General features: G+C 34.8%; 1 protein-coding gene and 1 long non-coding RNA gene across 7 annotated transcripts in view; one reads left to right on the forward strand and one right to left on the reverse strand.

Moving 5' to 3' along the window:
• LOC132561344 (uncharacterized) overlaps window positions 1–19,892 on the forward strand; it is a 104,634-nt gene that overhangs the window by 75,682 nt on the left and 9,060 nt on the right. For all 5 annotated transcript variants that reach the window (XM_060226067.1, XM_060226071.1, XM_060226068.1 and 2 more), the window contains 4 exons: window positions 7,790–8,137; window positions 8,773–9,141; window positions 9,308–9,484; window positions 16,918–16,999. In XM_060226067.1, the coding sequence (XP_060082050.1) occupies window positions 7,790–8,137; window positions 8,773–9,141; window positions 9,308–9,484; window positions 16,918–16,999 (976 nt within the window). The remainder of the gene's footprint in view (window positions 1–7,789; window positions 8,138–8,772; window positions 9,142–9,307; window positions 9,485–16,917; window positions 17,000–19,892) is intronic.
• LOC132561345 (uncharacterized) lies at window positions 6,392–12,211 on the reverse strand. 2 transcript variants are annotated; one of them, XR_009554689.1, is made up of 3 exons: window positions 12,106–12,211; window positions 8,829–9,055; window positions 6,392–7,329 (listed from the first exon to the last, which is right to left on the reverse strand). It is a non-coding gene; the product is annotated as an uncharacterized LOC132561345 (long non-coding RNA). The 2 variants fall into 2 exon arrangements; XR_009554688.1 differs by having other exon boundaries at window positions 8,829–9,083.

A 19,892-nucleotide genomic window follows, 5' to 3' on the forward strand; every position in this document is an offset into this window, starting at 1 on the left:
TGTGGGACCGGGGACAAATACAGATTTTGGTAGAAGACTTGCAGACTGTAATGACATGTTCCTAGAGACTGCAGAAAGACACACAGACAGATATATTGGTTGTGAGTAAGCTTTGTGTGATGTCTTAATAAGAAAGTCACACAGACCCTACTACATAAAGATGTCTGTCTGGAAAGTACATACATGTGGTGTTTTTCCTAAAGCGTTATTTATATCTGTCTGTGTTAACATTTATCTAGATTTACCTAATCTTAATGTTAGTTTGTACCTTAATATTTCCTAGATTTACCTGGGGAGTCTAGAAATATCAAGTTACTGAAAGGGTTGCATCATTTCATGATGTAAGAGTTCATACACACACTTGTACTCCCTGAAATACTTGGCAATGCTTAATTATTTTAAGCTTATAGAATGACTGGAGAAGTTTTAATGAGATACATTTTATTATTATATAACTGGTTTTGTTAGAAGGCTTTTATCATGTGACATCTGTTTTTCACTCACCTGCTGGAAGGACATGGTGCAACGTCCATCTATTATTAACTTTTTTCTTTGAATGACTTCTTCTCAATAACCAAATGGTCAAAAGTATTGATTGGGCTAGTAGCATGCTGGGATGAATTTTGTTCAAATGAATGACCTTGACCCAAATTAAAGGTCACAGGGTACAAATGTGTTGAAATCTTCAAACAACTTCTTCTCAGTAACCAATAGGCTAATGATAGCGATGTTGGGCCTTTATAAGTAACCTGGCTTGGATTTAGGGCAATCATGTTTGTTTAATTGAATAACCTTAACCCACTTTCAAGGCCACAGGCATGAAATATCTTCAATCTTTAGATGACTTTATCAGACTATACCGTAAGACCAGGGTGCTGATATTGGGAATGCAGCATGCTAGGATGATAGGCTAGCCAACTAAGATTGTTCAGATGAATTATCTTGACACATATGTTCAAGGTCACAAGGGCCAAATGTGTTAAAATCTACAATTTGTCAATAATCACAAGGCCCTGGGTGCTGATATTTGGCTTATAGTATGCCAGGATGACAGGCTACCAGGTTTATCAAAAGGTTACAGGGTCAAATGAGTTAAGAAATTGAAATTTCATCTTTTCAACAAGAAGCAGGTCATTGGCCATGGTATTTGTATGAGATATGCTTGAAGAATAGGCTTTCAAGTTTCCAGACATGTACTGAATGAACTGTATAAGGCTGCAGAACAGGGGAGGGATACAGGCCACTTCGGCCTCTTGTTTAAAGGTACATTTTTAAAAGTTTCTATGGATTTCTGTAACAATAAGAAAAAAGGGTTGGTATTGTCCTCCAGAATATTCACCTGTAAAATTACCCAAATAACTTCTTTTTGTAACCATGGCAAACAGCTTTAATTTCTACATTTTACACCAAAGTATAATTTTGTAGAGACATTTTAATAGAGCTGGCACCATTTAAAAGTCTGATACTGACAATGTGATTTTGTTTCCTAGCAACTGGTAAATGCTTTTAGACACAATTACATATATAAAAGTGTTATCTTCCTTTTAGGCCAAATTGAAAAGGAGAAAAAAAGAATTAAATTTTTTTTTCTTCATTAAATGAATCTATAGTTTAAAAAAAACAAATATATCTAAGTACAGATTATATACAATTATTTATGTACAAGGTATGGTGTATATATTTGAAGATATCACAGAGAAAGCTGCAGAAATCTTAATTGGTGTGTTCTCAGAGGACTAAATACAAAGTTTTGAACCTGTATTATATTCATACCAAAAGAGCTAAGCAAAATTTCCGTATGATTTAGGAAATTTTGATTCTGATATTACTTAAACTTCCATACAATAGAAAATTGTCATCCAGAGTGTCAGTTAATTTTATATAAATGATAGAATCAGCTTGATATACATGTATATTGTCTTTACATGTAATTAGAGACTTTATTGATCTGATGTCCAAGGAGGTTTTAATACACTGAAATAGGTTATTATTTGACATGGTGGGATATCATGGCATGTGAAGTGAAGACGTTGGACTAAAACAATGCAGAATATGTGTTGGAGTTCCTCTGCCAGCTTTAATAACATTTTCTTCAGGACATCTCTAATCACAGTTATTACACAGACAGTTCTAAATTAGTTGGACCACAAAACATGGTTATCAGCCCAGCACACGGGAAATGGATAGTGGGCAAGATACGTTAGACATTTAGAATGGCTGGAGACAGATTTGACAGGGGAAGATTTCAGGATAATTGTTAGAGAAAGATTGGGGAGGAAGAAAACTCAAAAGTGGTTGTTTAAGAGAGATTTGGAAAGTAAAAAAAAAAATAGAGATGTCAGTATCGATTGTTCAGGAAGAGGATGTGAAGTCAGTCATGTTGGATTTACAGAGATCAGATATAGAGACACGAGGATAAGAGGGAAATCCCAAACAAATTTGGAAATGTTATTGCTGCTTTTGAGATTAGAAAAGGTATGATTAGCTTGTCATTGACAGGAAGTCAGCTTGTATCTTGGACTTTCAGTCCCACAAAGGCTTTTTGGGTACTGGTAAATAGATGTTTTCACTAACCCATTAAAAATTATGATTTCTGTGTTAAAAAAATCTTAGAAAAGAATACCTGAAATAGATTTCAGTCTAATTTTATAAACTTGAACTTAATAGGAACCTGAGTTACCCCAATACCGAGTTTATCATTATGATAATGAGAGACTATGTGGCTAGGACCAAGGAAACACTTGGAGTTAAATGGGATCTGTAGTTATCAGAGATGAAGATGACAACGTTTGAATTATTTATTTATATTAATGACTAGCTAATTAATGATAATCAAGTGCTTAGTATAGTGTGGGTGATCTGGTTTAGTGTGTGTGATTGGATAAACCAGCTGTTTTTTTTCTGTCAGTTACTGGTAGCAGGTGATAAATAAAGGAGAGGATTGGCTGTACGGTATCAGGATTGGTAATTTTTCAGGGATGCGCATTAAAGTTTAAGGATAAAGTTTCGGGTAGGGATTGTCGTGACATTATTGACCTTATTCATTATAACAAAGGATATGGTATGGTTTTCATATGAAAAAAAAGTGTTTTCAAACAACAAAGGATATGGTCTTGAACAAAACGAAGAATAAGATTTTGATATGACATAGGCTATGGTTTTAAATTAACATAGGCTGTGGTTTTAATATGACAAAGGGTAAGGAACAGATATCAGTGTATACATAGTTGATACTTGTTGTCTGGAAATCTCTTGAATCCTGATTTTTTTACTTGTAATTTTAGTTTCGATTACTCAAATTTTATTGAGTTGAAATGTTGTTTGAGTGAAAGTGATTTTTCAGTCCCTTCAATTGTAATGCCAGGAAAAGTCATTCATTGTCTCGAAATTAATTTTCGTCAAAACATCGATAAGTGTTGCATTTAGACAAGACATGAAAACATTTAGCTTGCATCTTCAGGAACGTTCAAAATGAAACCGTCAAACCAGTTCAAACTTTCTGACGAAAGAAACCAATTTTTGAGCTTGTTTACTAAAGGACTGAGATCGGGCACTTTGCTAGATTTAGCGCTTGGACAATATAAGTGCTAAAAGTATTTTTCATTGATTGAGTCTATATCTGTACATGATTTGTTAAGTCTAGTGTTGTACAAGGTTTTCTATAACAGGTAAAAACTTTCTAGTGCCATGGTTTTCATATGTCGATTTATTATAAATAAAGTCATATTGATATGATCTGTAGCTTCATACATCATTTCTTGTAGGGTATCAAAAGCAAATTTTATTTTCGTTTTATTGTCATTCCATATAACTACATAAGGGTAAATAAATATAAACTTTATTTATTTTACAACAATTGCGAAACAAGTTATGTCAACTTATACTAATCACTCTTGTTGGCCCGGATGTAAGCGCGCGAGGGATCTTATTGTGGGAGGAAACCGGAGTACCCGGGGAAAAACCCACGTGGTCGGGCAGGTGACCCCTTACCTTATCACGTCCGTTCTGGGAATCGAACCCGGGTCGGCTAGGTGAAAGGCGAGTGTGTTACCACTGCACCACCCGACCAGACATAAGGGTAGTGTATGGGACGGAACAACATGAGTACAAATGTATTTGATTGGAGTTGTTATTACATGTTTGTTGTTTGGATGAAAGTAGAAATTCATTTATTTATTTTTATTTACTGCCATTACAAATAACATGTAAATTACACTTTTTCTACCACTGTGTACCATGCTATCCTAGCCTTTCTTTGTTCAACCGTAATCAACGTCTGGAAACTGATATCGTAAACCTTATTCAGACAATTCCTTTAGACAAAATTCATAAAAGCAGAAATATTTTCCATGGTCCCTTGAATTTAGAGATGACGAGTTTGGATTCTAGTTTCTGGTATAGTGGATTTACCAGAGATTTGTACTGGATGACCTCTGTAGAAGTATTTAATTCCTTGTGTTATGACTTGTTGATTACTACACTTATGTAGGATCAAGTTGACTAAGTCTAAGTTATATTTTTACAGTATCTGTTTAATAGCTGTTTAGCTTTTTTTCTTTTATATGTTATTTTTCAGGGTTAACAAGGTAATATTTTTTCTGATATCAGTCAATTTGTGCTAATTAGTGAAATACTAGCATATAACTTGTTGATTCCCCTGTAGTACACACTAATGAAGTTCAGGCTCTCTCAGTGACCTTATACATATCAAAATATAGACTCCCAAGAGGTATCAGCTTCAAATCTCCCTTATCATCTCGTAGGAAATTGAATGAATCTGTCAGATAAAAAATAAATTGCAGTGTTTATCTGTAGAGATCCACCCCCATTTTTCTTATCATAGCAACCATAGCTTATGTACCTGCCAACCACTTCCTCACATCAAGTTCAAAGGTCAGATGTCAACCTGACACGAATACAAGGTCAAAAGGCTTAGGCTAAAACATCTCTATGAGTGGTGTATGGAGAGAAGTATAGCAGTAACTACAACCTACGTATTTTTAGACAGTAAACAGAACTAGTTCATGATAAATCTTTTCTTACTTTTTGATTTTGATTGTCAGATTTGAACAGCTATATTGTCTCCACATCATGCAATCTCTGAAGATTATATTGACGAACATTTTATAGGTGTTAATAAGGTCATCAATTAGGCCTGTTAACAGAGTTAGGGTGTTAGCTACACTTACACTAGTAATGTGACCTTACTGAGTGATATTTTTGGAATGGACCAGTGATTGATATGAAGATTGTATGGCTGACAAGGATCAAATTATAAGTAGGTTAATAAGTTAACCCAAATAAAAAAGTAAATCAATTCACAGAGAAAATAGCTGTATAAACATAGTACAAATGACACATGTGAACAGCACATTGTAATACAAATTTAGAATTAGATACATTTCAGGGCCAAAGCAATGAATTAAACTGCATCATGAAGCAGTTTCATCCTTCTGGGACTTGTTAATGATGCTAAGGACCTAATGTTGAAGTCTAAGAGGCAACTGAGAAAAGTCAAAAGAGATCCGAAAAAGAAAAGTAAAAATCTAGCACTAGCCTCATGATTAAAGAAGGCTTTAATCAAAATGAATAGTTTATAACATGGGACCATTACTGTAGAGCTAAATCAAGTTTAACTCACTTACATGGGATTTTTGGGGCCCCCATAGCGCCTCATTCAAGTTAACCTTTGACAAAATTGGCTTTTATAAGATTAATCCATTTTTAATAAGCTATAGCATATTATAATGCAATGCCATTACAACACCTGCCGGTATCATCAAATCTGGAGCAATATATTTTACAGATGTTAGTGTCATGATAAATTAATGCATCTACAATAATTGTGATTTAAACAAAACACAGAAACTGCAAGTAGAGTGTGATTCTTTAAATGTTATTTTAGCGAAATGTTTTTAGCCTGAGACATAACAGAACAGCTGACATGTAGAAGTTACAATAACTTATATTTTTAATTGTTAGTTTGCCATTTTGAATTCTGAATTACAAGAAAACTTAAGTATTGTGATATTACCTGAAGATCAGCATGAATTGCTGTGTAAAAATCAAAAACTGTTGAGTCGTTGGACAAAAGGCAACTTCCATCCACCAAAGCAGACCCTGACTCACTGCCTTAATGAATGGTTGAAAACTTAAGTATTGTAATATTACCAGTATTGTGATATTACCAGAAGATCAGGATAAATATTGCCATGTTGAAATAAAAAAACTGTTGGGTCATTGAATGATAGGCGACATCCATCCACCATCGACAAAGCAGACCTTGACTCACTGCCATATTGAATGGTTCCTCTTTGCCACAGGAATTCTTTACATGTGTTTCATGTTTCAAAGTCTGTATAATTAGATGTGACAAAGAATAAAGTGCTCCTGAGGATATTAAATATTTATTTGTTTTAGTTATTGGCCTCAGTTTTAGTGCTTTATGAGAGGGACTTCACATTTCATACATACTAGTAGTTTTGTAGTGAATGCCAAACTTTGGGTGTGTAATGTAAGACCATTACATGGGTGATCAATTTCATCCCTGAAAACACCTATAAACCTGCTGTATGCTATATGACCAGCAGTTTATATGAAATTGATTCTGACTTTGATGATTTCGTCTTGAAAATTATGGTTTTAGTTCATATTCAGGGCCAGTAATGATTATTCACAAACAACAACATGTCTGCATTTATATGTGTTTGAAATATTGAGCTGTAGGGATACAGACCCCATCATACAGTAAAACATCTCTAATATGTCTCTCTTCTGGGATATTGTTCAAACGCTTTTGACCATATTGCTTAAAATAAGATTTGTACAATGTTTCAAATGTGCCACAACTATTTCTCAAACAGATACTCTGGGGAAGAGCATTAAACTACCTGGCAATTCACACAGAGGTAAAGAACTGTAATGTGTATGTACTGCCTGTTTTCATGGCAGGTTTGTGTTTCCCAAGATGCTGAGATGGCAGGCCGTTATGTGTTGGAGAGGTTGGATTGCTCTGATGTGGACCTCCAAAATGATATTCTATGAATTAGCCACCATATACTACAAAGAGATCCAGTCTCAAAATGACACAGTCTTTAGAAGAAAAACAAATCCTTTCTCTTTTCTTCTTTTGTTTTGTTCCCTATCACTTAATGCGAGACATTTTCCAGTTTATTGTAATAAGGAAGGAGAAATGAAAACCACTTCTACACTACTCCCTCCTGCACAAAGTCTTTGTCCCTGAAGACAGTAACAACCCAGGTTCAGTATCTCCAAGAAGCATCTCAATCTCCAATAGTTCTACCCGTGAAGTAGTCTACGGCACCAAATCTGTAATAGGATGGAGTTATGAAAAATACCTTGCCATTGCGGAGATTCAAACTAGCAATCCTTCAATATCTTGTAGGACACTTTCCCACTAGACTAAAGGGAGATTCCCACTACCAGGGCCTAGTAAAGCAACCTTTACTCACAACTGCTACAGTATATTTTCTTAAAACGAAACTGAAATGATGTTTTCGAAGTATAAAGTTTTGCTATTTGAAGCGTTAAGTCCAAATGGTCAGTGTTGGTTTTACATATCATTTCAACCTGTTTCTGTTACATAGTGGGCAGAATTTTCTTCTTTTTATTCTTCAGCTATCGTGTTTGATACCGAACATGGGGGAACAAGCTTAACTTCAAAGGTTATAGTTAATATTTGTCTAATGTTACAGAAGCCCTACAATGCTACACCACTGTTGTCTATACACCAGGCACTAATGTAATTCTCTGATTTTCTCTTTTATAGTGTCAAATGCCAGTGTCCAGAACATATTTGTCAGTGGTTGTTCTCGAGAGACTATTGAGTTGGGATGTCCATTAGGTCACAAGATTGCCATCAAAAGACTGTTTTACGGTGTCAAGACTGATCGTAAATGTGCTGACCGAGGACGTAAGCATAAGAGTGACTGTTGTCGTCGTACCTACGATGACTGTCTGATATTTAATGAGGACAAGTATAATGTGCTGAATATAATGTGTTCAGGCTACAGGAACTGTGAGGTTGACGTGAAGAGGATTAACACCCGAGGTGAATGTGATAACCCTGAGTGGAGACTTACGGATTACATGACTGTCATCTACGACTGTGTGTCAGGTAAGGTCATCCACTGTCTTATTCTTCAGTGTCTGTTTCTCAGGTAAGGTCAAAACGTCATCAATTGTCAATGCTTCTGCATCTGTATGTCAGGTGAGACCAAAAGGTCATCAGTTGTCTTTGCTGCTGCTGAGTCAGTAAAGGTCAAAAGGTCAACAGTTGTCTATACCTTAGATTGACTTATGACATTATAACTTGGCTTGATGGCTATGTATGTTTATACATGTGTACATTGTATTTTGGAACAAAACATTTTGGTTGTATCTGTGAAAAAAAGCTTGTATGATTAATGATGATGTTGCTGATACGTTCAGAATTTTAAACAGATACACCAATCTTTTTTTCTCTGATATTCTATTATCAAATCTTCAAGACTAAGAACCAATATCCTGAATGTCATGAATGATGGCATGTAAGACTTAAAAATCTGTGCAAGGTCTGGACAAATGGTCAAAGGTTGTAACCTGTAGTCTACACTTTGTCATCTTAAGGACTAGAACATTTCTTCCGAGATGTTAGTTATACTGGTGATCATGTTGTTGAACAATTGAAGGTCAAATTGATCATGATAAGAGGATTAAATTGTCTTTTATACATTATATATATTTGTATTCTAAATATATGAATTTTTACAGACACAGATGTCGCCCGGTTCTGTTCCAATGACCATAAACGTGGTAAGGAGTTGTACTTGTCTAACTTGGATTATCCTTCACCTATTGTCCCTGGGCCTCGCACCTGTCGCTGTGTGCTCAAGTCTGGTTATACACAAGGTCTGTCCATCCATGCCATCGATATCATGATCACCCGACCTGAGGACAGTCAAGTCTGTACCCAAAGCCTAAGCATTCAGGACACCTATGGCCAGACCAAGATCATTCGTTGTGGACATGGTGGGCTGTATGGGTTCCGGACCATCTATAACAGGATGGTGACCAATGTCAGTCTGGAGTTAAAAAGCAATGTGAATGACAGCCGTGGTTATATCTGGCTTCACCTCAAAAGTAAGGAGAACTAAATTTGTTATACATATATAGGTTTTATCATTCAAGGTTCAGTATTTCCTTTGTTTAAATTCTCTTGACCAAAAATATTCACTCATGTTTTTCAATTTCTTTTCTTTTGAACAATTCAGTTTTTCAGTATCTGTTACTAAAATCATCTTTGTAGGTGAGAACACTGAGGACTTTGTGAATCTGTATTGTGGGGAAGCTATCAGTTCTCTCACAGCTGGACCAGTTACAAACACCAGTGTAACCCCGAATCCAACAAAAGTGCCACCTGTAGGGAACAACACTGTGTATCCTAGTAAAGGGTGGTCAACTCCACATCTCATACCTGATATGGGTAAGGATCTCTATCAACACCTGTAAAATATCCTCTCATTATTCACCAGAGGTATAAGATATATTATAATCACTTCAGGTTATATCTTACAAACAATGATCACAGATTTAGCTGAGATTAATTATTGGAGATGTTTTCCAAAGAGATTTCCAGATAATACAAACTACTTACTTACTAAAATCAACTTATTTGACTACAGAAACATTACAGCTGTAATGAATCAAAAGTGTCACGTTGACGTTTTTCTGGTTAAATAAAAACAGATCATTATGTATCCAAATTCAGCTAAATGTAGGTCTAATCTTCTTTACTTTATCTGCTTGTTCTTTGTGCTTAACGCATACATTATCTTATCATATCCAGAATTAGAGTAAATTTTAAAAAAGGTATCATTCTCTACCACTTGCTCAGGTCATCAAATCTTAATATGTTTTCAGTCAGATGCATAGTCTCTTATTACAACTTGAGCTATAATGAAGTAGGTTGTTGGTGATATTACAGAACAATAAAAGGTTTGGGTGGGATTATTATCAGGCATGGTCTTGACCGATACACAAACTGACCATTATGATGACCATGCACATTGCTTGTTGTCCAGAAAGACATATTGACAGTTCCACAGAGAGCGAGATGGTATTTTTATATAGCTGTACTGATGGACCTCTGATGTAGAAAATACTTGTTTCAGGTCATTAATAATCAGTTTTTGGCAGATATGATACTAGATTAAGAAATGAGGTGTAAACCACTGATAAACTGGTTTGTTCTCTACTGGTAGTTCCTTCTAACAACATGTCCAGTCACACAGAGGTAGTACACCATAGTATACAACAGTCACACAGAGGTTGTACACCATAGTATACAACAGTCACACAGAAGTAGTACACCATATTATACAACAGTCACACAGAGGTAGTACACCATAGTATACAACAGTCACACAGAGGTAGTACACCATAGTATACAACAGTCACACAGAGGTTGTACACCATAGTATACAACAGTCACACAGTCACATAGAGGTAGTACACCATAGTATACAACAGTCACACAGAGGTAGTACACCATAGTATACAACAGAAGTCTCTTCTAACAACATGTCCAGTCACACAGAGGTAGTACACCATAGTATACAACAGTAGTCCCTTCTAACAACATGTCCAGTCACATAGAGGTATTACACCATAGTATACAACAGTAGTCCCTTCTAACAACATGTCCAGTCAACTAGAGGTATTACACCATAGTATACAACAGTAGTCCCTTCTAACAACATGTCCAGTCACACAGAGGTAGTACACCATAGTATACAACAGTAATCCCTTCTAACAACATGTCCAGTCACATAGAGGTATTACACCATAGTATACAACAGTAGTCCCTTCTAACAACATGTCCAGTCACATAGAGGTATTACACCATAGTATACAACAGTAGCAACATGTCCAGTCACATAGAGGTATTACACCATAGTATATAACAGTCACACAGTCACACAGAGGTAGTACACCATAGTATACAACAGTAGTCCCTTCTAACAACATGTCCAGTCACAGAGGTATTACACCATAGTATACAACAGTATAACAACATGTCACACAGAGGTATTACACCATAGTATACATCAGTAGTCCCTTCTAACAACATGTCCAGTCACATAGAGGTAGTACACCATAGTATACAACAGTAGTCCCTTCTAACAACATGTCCAGTCACATGAAGGTATTACACCATAGTATACATCAGTAGTCCCTTCTAACAACATGTCCAGTCACATAGAGGTAGTACACCATAGTATACAACAGTCACACAGAGGTAGTACACTATAGTATATAACAGTCACACAGAGGTAGTACACCATAGTATACAACAGTCACACAGAGGTAGTACACCATAGTATACAACAGTCACACAGAGGTAGTACACCATAGTATACAACAGTCACACAGAAGTAGTGCACCATAGTATACAACAGTCACACAGAGGTAGTACACCATAGTATACAACAGTCACACAGAAGTAGTACACCATAGTATACAACAGTCACACAGAGGTAGTACACCATAGTATGCAACAGTCACACAGAGGTTGTACACCACAGTATACAGCAGTAGTCCCTTCTAACAACATGTCCAGTCACACAGAGGTAGTACACCATAGTATACAACAGTAGTCCCTTCTAACAACATGTCCAGTCACATAGAGGTATTACACCATAGTATACAACAGTAGTCCCTTCTAACAACATGTCCAGTCACACAGAGGTAGTACACCATAGTATACAACAGTAGTCCCTTCTAACAACATGTCCAGTCACATAGAGGTAGTACACCATAGTATACAACAGTCACACAGAGGTAGTACACCATAGTATACAACAGTCACACAGAGGTAGTACAGCATAGTATACAACAATTGCCTTTTCCTTACTGTTATCGGTGAACTGTGACCAACTGAAATTTTCACACCTGTAAAATACCATCATAAAAATATATTATATCTGTATTAATAAGGTTTCATCCTTTGATTAGTATAATGTTAGACCAGCAATGATAGCAGACCAGCATGGGAGAACTTACAAAATAAATGATAATTAGAAATATCACAAACATCTAATTTACCTTAAACCAGTCATCAGGAATGAGTATTGTTATACCGCCTGACTGCTGCAAGTTTCAAATATCTGTATTATATGCACCCCTGTTATGATAAACATAAAAAGTCAACCAGAATAAAGTTCCGGCTGATATCAGTTACCTGGTAGGAGACTGGAGCCTCTTGGGAAAACGATCAGTGTATGGTAAAATGCCAAGGTATACACAGATGGTATGTAATAGATTTGTCTTATACTACATTTATCACACCACAAACATCAGAGATATGAACATCACTGTTACGTAAGCTATCTGTACTCTGGTGTATGATAAGGTAAAAATTCAGTTCTGTTTGTATTCTTGATATTATTGATTATTATTTTGTCATTCAGGAAACTAATATTAACCTTTCTGGTGGTATTCTCCATCATAAAACATATATGTACTTAATATACTGTAAAATCATTCATTTTTGTGGGGGAGATATTTTCTTTGATTTTGAAGGTACTTTTACTCCACAAATTCATATGTCCATGAACTGTTAGAATAAGTATTATAAGATTTGTTTATCTATATTTATCCACAAAATCAATTGTCCACAAAACAGTCATCTTTATTTAGAAACCCAAGAAATTGATCCCCATGAAAATATATGATTTTACAATAAAGCATCCCTCTCTCAGTCTTCACATACTATAAATGTGGATATTTTTGTGCATGGAATTTTTGTTTAGTTAACCCCCTAACTGTTTGCGTTGTTTAAATTGTCGCGCTGTCAGTCATGCTAAAATACTTTTTCGCGCTGTCAAATGGGCATAACCCGAATATGAGTTATGTCCCTTGTCCAACTACCTGGACAGATGTCACATTAAGTAAAAAGGTGAGTTACTACTTACTTATATATTGTTATGTCTTCAGTTGGTCAATATTGAGGCTGTTAGAAGTTTGAATTATTACTAAATTATGTTAAAATCTGGTCTATTGTTCAGATACATTTTTATAACCAATTGTTTATCTTAGTACTTCAAATGTGTTTAGTAATTATTTTTGAACTAAATATCTAAAGAAGAATGTCTAAAGCATGTAGTTTATGCACACCAATTCAGTTATGTGTACCAGTACTTGTACTCCAGTATGGTGTCTTAGTCTGTTGAATCCATGACAGGTGACATGGTTCAATAATCTATTGACAAGTATTGAATAGCAGCCGACAGGCAGACATCTTGAATTTTGCTTAATAAAAATTATTATCCCTATCTCTTATAAAGAACTGAATGAATATCTCTCAAATTTTATATGTATATTCTTTTTGGTCTATCCTTGTGCCCATTTGATTTTGGGATTGATCAGAAGAAACAAAATGGCTTCCAGGTGGCCATTTTGGATTTGGTAGTAAAGATTATCATCACTATTTCTGCAAAGGAATGTTCAAATGTCTTATCATTAAGAGAAAATACAATGAAGAGAAAAGAAGGGAAAAGATCCAACTTTCAAAGAGCAAATAAAGTTCAAACAATGATGGGAGCAAAGATCCCTTTGAGATCTCTTATCTATGGTCTGGAATGTCATAAGCTAATTATTATAGCCATGTCTAAAACACTTAACACTGACTTCTTAATACATCTCTGTATCAGGCTTCATGTATCACATATCAGTATAATACTTCAAATAACATTTCTCTGTACCACTGCTTCACATACATTGTACATACATAATGTAACAGTATCATGCTTCAAATAACATTTCTCTGTACCACTGCTTCACATACATTGTACATACATAATGTAACAGTATCATGCTTCAAATAACATTTCTCTGTACCACTGCTTTACATATATTGTGCATATCAGTATCATGCTTCAAATAACATTTCTCTGTACCACTGCTTTACATACATTGTACATACATAATGTAACAGTATCATGCTTCAAATAACATTTCTCTGTACCACTGCTTCACATACATTGTACATACATAATGTAACAGTATCATACTTCAAATAACATTTCTCTGTACCACTGCTTCACATACATTGTACACATCAGTATCATACTTCAAATAACATTTCTCTGTACCACTGCTTCACATACATTGTACACATCAGTATCATACTTCAAATAACATTTCTCTGTACTACTGCTTTACATACATTGTACATACATAATGTAACAGTATCATACTTCAAATAACATTTCTCTGTACCACTGCTTTACATACATTGTACATACATAATGTAACAGTATCATGCTTCAAATAACATTTCTCTGTACCACTGCTTCACATACATTGTACATACATAATGTAACAGTATCATACTTCAAATAACATTTCTCTGTACCACTGCTTCACATACATTGTACACATCAGTATCATACTTCAAATAACATTTCTCTGTACCACTGCTTCACATACATTGTACACATCAGTATCATACTTCAAATAACATTTCTCTGTACCACTGCTTTACATACATTGTACACATCAGTATCATACTTCAAATAACATTTCTCTGTACCACTGCTTCACATACATTGTACACATCAGTATCATACTTCAAATAACATTTCTCTGTACTACTGCTTTACATACATTGTACACATCAGTATCATACTTCAAATAACATTTCTCTGTACCACTGCTTCACATACATTGTACACATCAGTATCATACTTCAAATAACATTTCTCTGTACTACTGCTTTACATACATTGTACACATCAGTATCATACTTCAAATAACATTTCTCTGTACCACTGCTTTACATACATTGTACACATCAGTATCATACTTCAAATAACATTTCTCTGTACCACTGCTTTACATACATTGTACATATCTATATTAGGCTTCAAGTAATACGGTACATCTCAGTTTTTGCTTCTAACAGCAAATCCATGTACCAGGATGAAACTTAACATATGACATATTTGTATCAATTAAGCTTCTGTTTGTTTAATTAGATTTGTATTTATCTTTATGATATCTGCTATGCTTACTTAAAGTGGTTAATATAATCACATAGCTATAAATGATCAATTGTTATAGAAATATCAGTAACTGTACAAATGTAGGACAGAAATGATGGATGTGAACTCTCTTAAAACAATAGTAGTTTAATAGGGTGATAATGATGCATTGTACTTATAAGGAAATGTTCTATTTAATATGATAAACTGATAATTTTTATCCTTTTTATACACATCTTTGATACATTTTATATGTGTGTGTATGCCTGTGGTATTTTATGAAGTACTAAATTTGAGATAATCTGTTAAAATCATCACCAACATTACCACCATGGGCAGATAATCAAATGGTTATAGGCCTGTAAACACCAAGAAAGCATTTCACAATGTTAGCCATCACTTTCTCCTGCTTTTATCTAATAAATCATATAAATTTTCATTGGTTCATCCCAATTTATAACAACAAAGGGCTGTTAATTTTAGTGGAATCTAGTGGAAGTATTTTAAGTATTCTTTAAAAATTAAAATTGGTTGTTCATTTCTGTGAAAGCATTACAAAAACATCAATATAATGATTATGAGCTTCTCAAGATGTTATCAGACTGGTATAAATCTATACCTAGATTTAGTAATGTGACCTAATTTGGTTTTTAGTTTCCAACAATGTATTAATTCTTAATGAGTTGTCTTATTCTAATTCAGTTATAAACTAGCCCATTTTGTCAGCATTAATAATTTTCACACAATATACATCTTATCATCATTTTCATCAGCTGTACAATAAATTATGTGTAAATCTTTGTATTTTGGTGTGATGAATCTGATTCCCAACACTTCCCTGAATCAGAAGTCACTCATGACAACCTTGCCCTCTGATTGGCAGAGATTTTTCATGAAATTTGAATGTTCTGTCAAATTAATAAATCAATTATTTCCCTCTGATCAAAGCTTTTTGTTGCAATTGATTTCCCATAGAAAAAGTAAAGTTGTCACCATTTACATGTTTTACTATGATATAAAATATGTGCCTTTATTCACTAAGTGCTCTTTGTCCATTTATACTGTATCAGCTCTATAGATGTATGTATAATGTATAAGGAAGGATAAAGCCCATATGGGCCTCTTGTTGATTTACATTTTTAGGGCTTCTTTCTCTTCTGTTAATTAATATTTCATTTGCCATCTCTAGTCATTTAACAAATCTTGATTACTACATTGTGTATTTCAATTGCCATCTCCAGGTAATTACCAGTGCAGGATGAAACAGAATATTTCAATTGTCTTCTCTAGTGATTTAAAAATTCTTAATGAATACTTTGATTGTCTACGTTAGCTATTTTTGTTTAAAATTTGCCTCCCCAGATTATGGATAATTATGGCATTGTCTTCCTTGTGTATTCTGTTTTGTTACTGCCTGCCAGGAAACATGTTAACTCTTCCTTTTCCAGAAATTTAAGGTTGTATTTGAGATTAATAAGTATGACAGATTGGTTATGAAAAATTCACATTCAATTGCAATTTCGTTTTTTCTGAACAAAATTTTCCCCCTGATTTCTTACTGTTGAAGACTATGGTTACCAATTCAAAAATGCTAAATATCAGTAATTTCAACCGAAAACTACATCTTTGAGATATGTACTTTTTGAATACCTGTCTGAAAAATGAAAGACACTGTCATGTTAACAAAGTATGCACGTTGAGGTCAATTGCAACTTTGTGAGGAAAACCCACTTTCTGTAAAGCTAGTTTTTGGTATGTAGACATAGATTTGAGATAGCACCGAGATTAAATTCCAGTCTATCACAAAAGAATATCAAGAAAATATGTACTGCTACCGGAATATTGTGTAATCCTGATTGCTATCTGTTGACAGTGGCCATCATTGGAGGTATTGCGGCAGCTGTTGCCCTTATCCTTCTGGTTTGTCTGGTAGCCATCGCTGTCCATTGTACAAGGTATGTTGGTTCATTCATTGCTTGTTGTGTGCTTTATTGTAATTGTGAAATAAAAATTATTACTTTATTAGCTGTTTAATGAAAAAATATTTTTCTGGTTCTGTACCATGAATTGTTACCACAAGAAACACAAACAAAAATATAGAAAAACAATGCAGATTTGAATGATTGATATCGTACATTTCTGCAGCAACAGAAGTTAAGAAAAAACGTAGATCCAATAGTACACTGATGTTGTAAACATGTATATCTATATATAGGTATATAAGTTAATTATTCTAATTAAGGATACAGACATTTTAATTTCATTGAAATTCTAACATTAATTAATCCAAAAGTACATTTTTTCGTATATTTATTTATGGACTTCAATTTGAGAAGAGTTGAAAATTACGTTAGGAAGTTAATTTGATTTAACAGTTTTGTATAAGAGTTGGCTGAGACCTGAACAAGTGATACTGAATAGTTAATTGGGCTTAAATCACATCCTACAAGTCCTACTCAACACCCAAGCTTTCAGTAAAAAAACAGAATTTAATTTTAAGAGGATAAACAGGATTTCAGGTGATAACAAAATAAACTGAAAACAGTTTTGTATCAGTTTCCTCACTCTGTTACCATCACAGTGAAAATTCAAACAATGTTTGCCCTGTGCAGTCTTAGAAACAGTGGATCACAGGGTAAATTGACAAGATTTCAACAGTTATTATTGAATTCTGTTTTTAGAATCCTCTTAATTGAACTGTATAACACATAACCAGTACAAAACCTCAAGGTCTAAAAAAATTTTTACCAAGAATTAAAAACAAGAAAATCTGAGGCTTGGCTCCCATAACAGTGCATTGGTATGACCACTCTTTTGATGCAGAGCAGTCTATTATGGATCCATAGGTGATATAAGGTTAGTGTCTGTTATATTACATGTTTAGATGGAGGGGAAGCTGTTTTCAATCGGACAGGGAATACATCAAGTGGATTGGAGGATGTGGGTCTAACAGCCACAAACCCTTCAGCACATTACTCACTCTCAACTTCTCAGCAATGTAATACACTGAATTTCACCACAATAGACACAAAGTTTGCAACAACTTCTTCTTGATGATTTCATTTTCAAGATGTCTTTCAGAGGAATACACGAAGTTGTTACGGTAGATAAGTTATTTAGACTTAAAATGGTTTACTTTGATTACAAAATAAGTATTTCTGTTAGTTCAAGACCCGATCAGATGTAGGTACATGAATTATATATACTAAATTTAAGCTTCTAAATTAAAAATAATTATAGCTTTAAATAATGTCCCTGTTTCCATGGTGATAAGTTGATAACCTTCAACCAATGAGATGTATATTTGTCTGTGTTATCAGGAGTAAGACAAACACTTTGGTGATATAGACACCTGCAAGTGTGATGGAGGACATCACCAAACCTTACCACCCACTTCTTCATCAATTGTGTCAAATTTGTATAGAAGGTTGGGTCAGATGATACCCTTTAACCTTTGACCTAGCTGAGGGATGTGTTCTTATCTCCCTTACATAAGAAACGGGGGTCTGAACAGTTTTAAAGGGTCAGAGTATCCTAGTAAAACAGAAATAAGAACTGCAGTGTTGATATAACAGGTAGAATTTCAAAGACATTGAAGAAAATAGAAGCTCCTTGTGTATAAGAGAAAGTCAGATTCATGACAAAAAGGTCACTTGATCCGTGGGAAGTGTAGACTCGCATTGAAGGAATGAAGATTGATGTTTTGTCCAGATTTGTTTCTTTCCTTTCTTAAAAGTCAGAAACTTCAGGTCATAATGTTTAAAGGAAAGATTTTATACTGTTTTCAACATGTTTAATGAAGGAAATATCCGATTTCTAACAATGACCATACATTTCCTTTTACGTTAAAAAAACATTTATATACTGCCAATAGAAGGTGCCCATGATATACCGTTACAGGAAAGTGAAATCAGGATAAAACAGATGCCAAGACCATTAGTGGCTGCTGAGGTAGTAAATGGAGCAGCATATAAAACAAGCATTAGATTGAAGATTTTAGAATGAGAAATGATCTGAGATGATATATGGTTAAACCCAATGAAGATGTGAACAGTTGATTTAGTAGAAGTCAGTCACTGGTCAGCAGTCTTCTTCCTTTAGTCACAGGTCAGGAGCAGTTCTCTGGAGTGTTATATATAGCCCATCTTAAATCCTGAGTTTGGACTGTTAGATGTAAGTCTGTGACAGCATCTGATAGGGTGTTGTCTAAGTTACAGGAAATTGTCAGAACCAGGACTGGGTGTACTGATTTAGTCAGTTGATGACCAAAGTTCATTACACCAACGATCCGTCTGTAGTGGTCATATCAAGGTTACGGCACACAAATCATCTCTCACTGTAGAGGTCACATCAAGGTTACATAACACAAATCATCTCCCACTGTAGAGGTCACATCAAGGTTACAGCACACAAATTATCTCCCACTGTAGAGGTCATATCAAGGTTACATCATACAAATTATCTATCACTGTAGAGGTCACATCATGGTTACATAACACAAATTATCTCTCACTGTAGAGGTCACATCAAGGTTATGTTAAAACAACCATCTTCCTTTCTGTCACATCAAGATTATATCACACAAATCATCTCTCACTGTAGAGGTCACATCAAGGTTACGTCACACAAATCATCTCCCACTTTAGAGGTAACATCAAGGTTACGGCACACAAATCATCTCTCACTGTAGAGGTCATATCAAGGTTACATCACACAAATCATCTCCCACTGTAGAGGTAACATCAAGGTTACGGCACACAAATCATCTCTCACTGTAGAGGTCATATCAAGGTTACATCATACAAATTATCTTTAACTGTAGAGGTCACATCAAGGTTACGGCACACA

The sequence above is a fragment of the Ylistrum balloti genome, unplaced genomic scaffold (genome assembly GCF_031769215.1).
Source record: "Ylistrum balloti isolate Yb309-2 unplaced genomic scaffold, AGI_CSIRO_Ybal_v1 Utg371194, whole genome shotgun sequence".
Classification (NCBI taxonomy): Eukaryota; Metazoa; Mollusca; class Bivalvia; order Pectinida; family Pectinidae; genus Ylistrum; species Ylistrum balloti.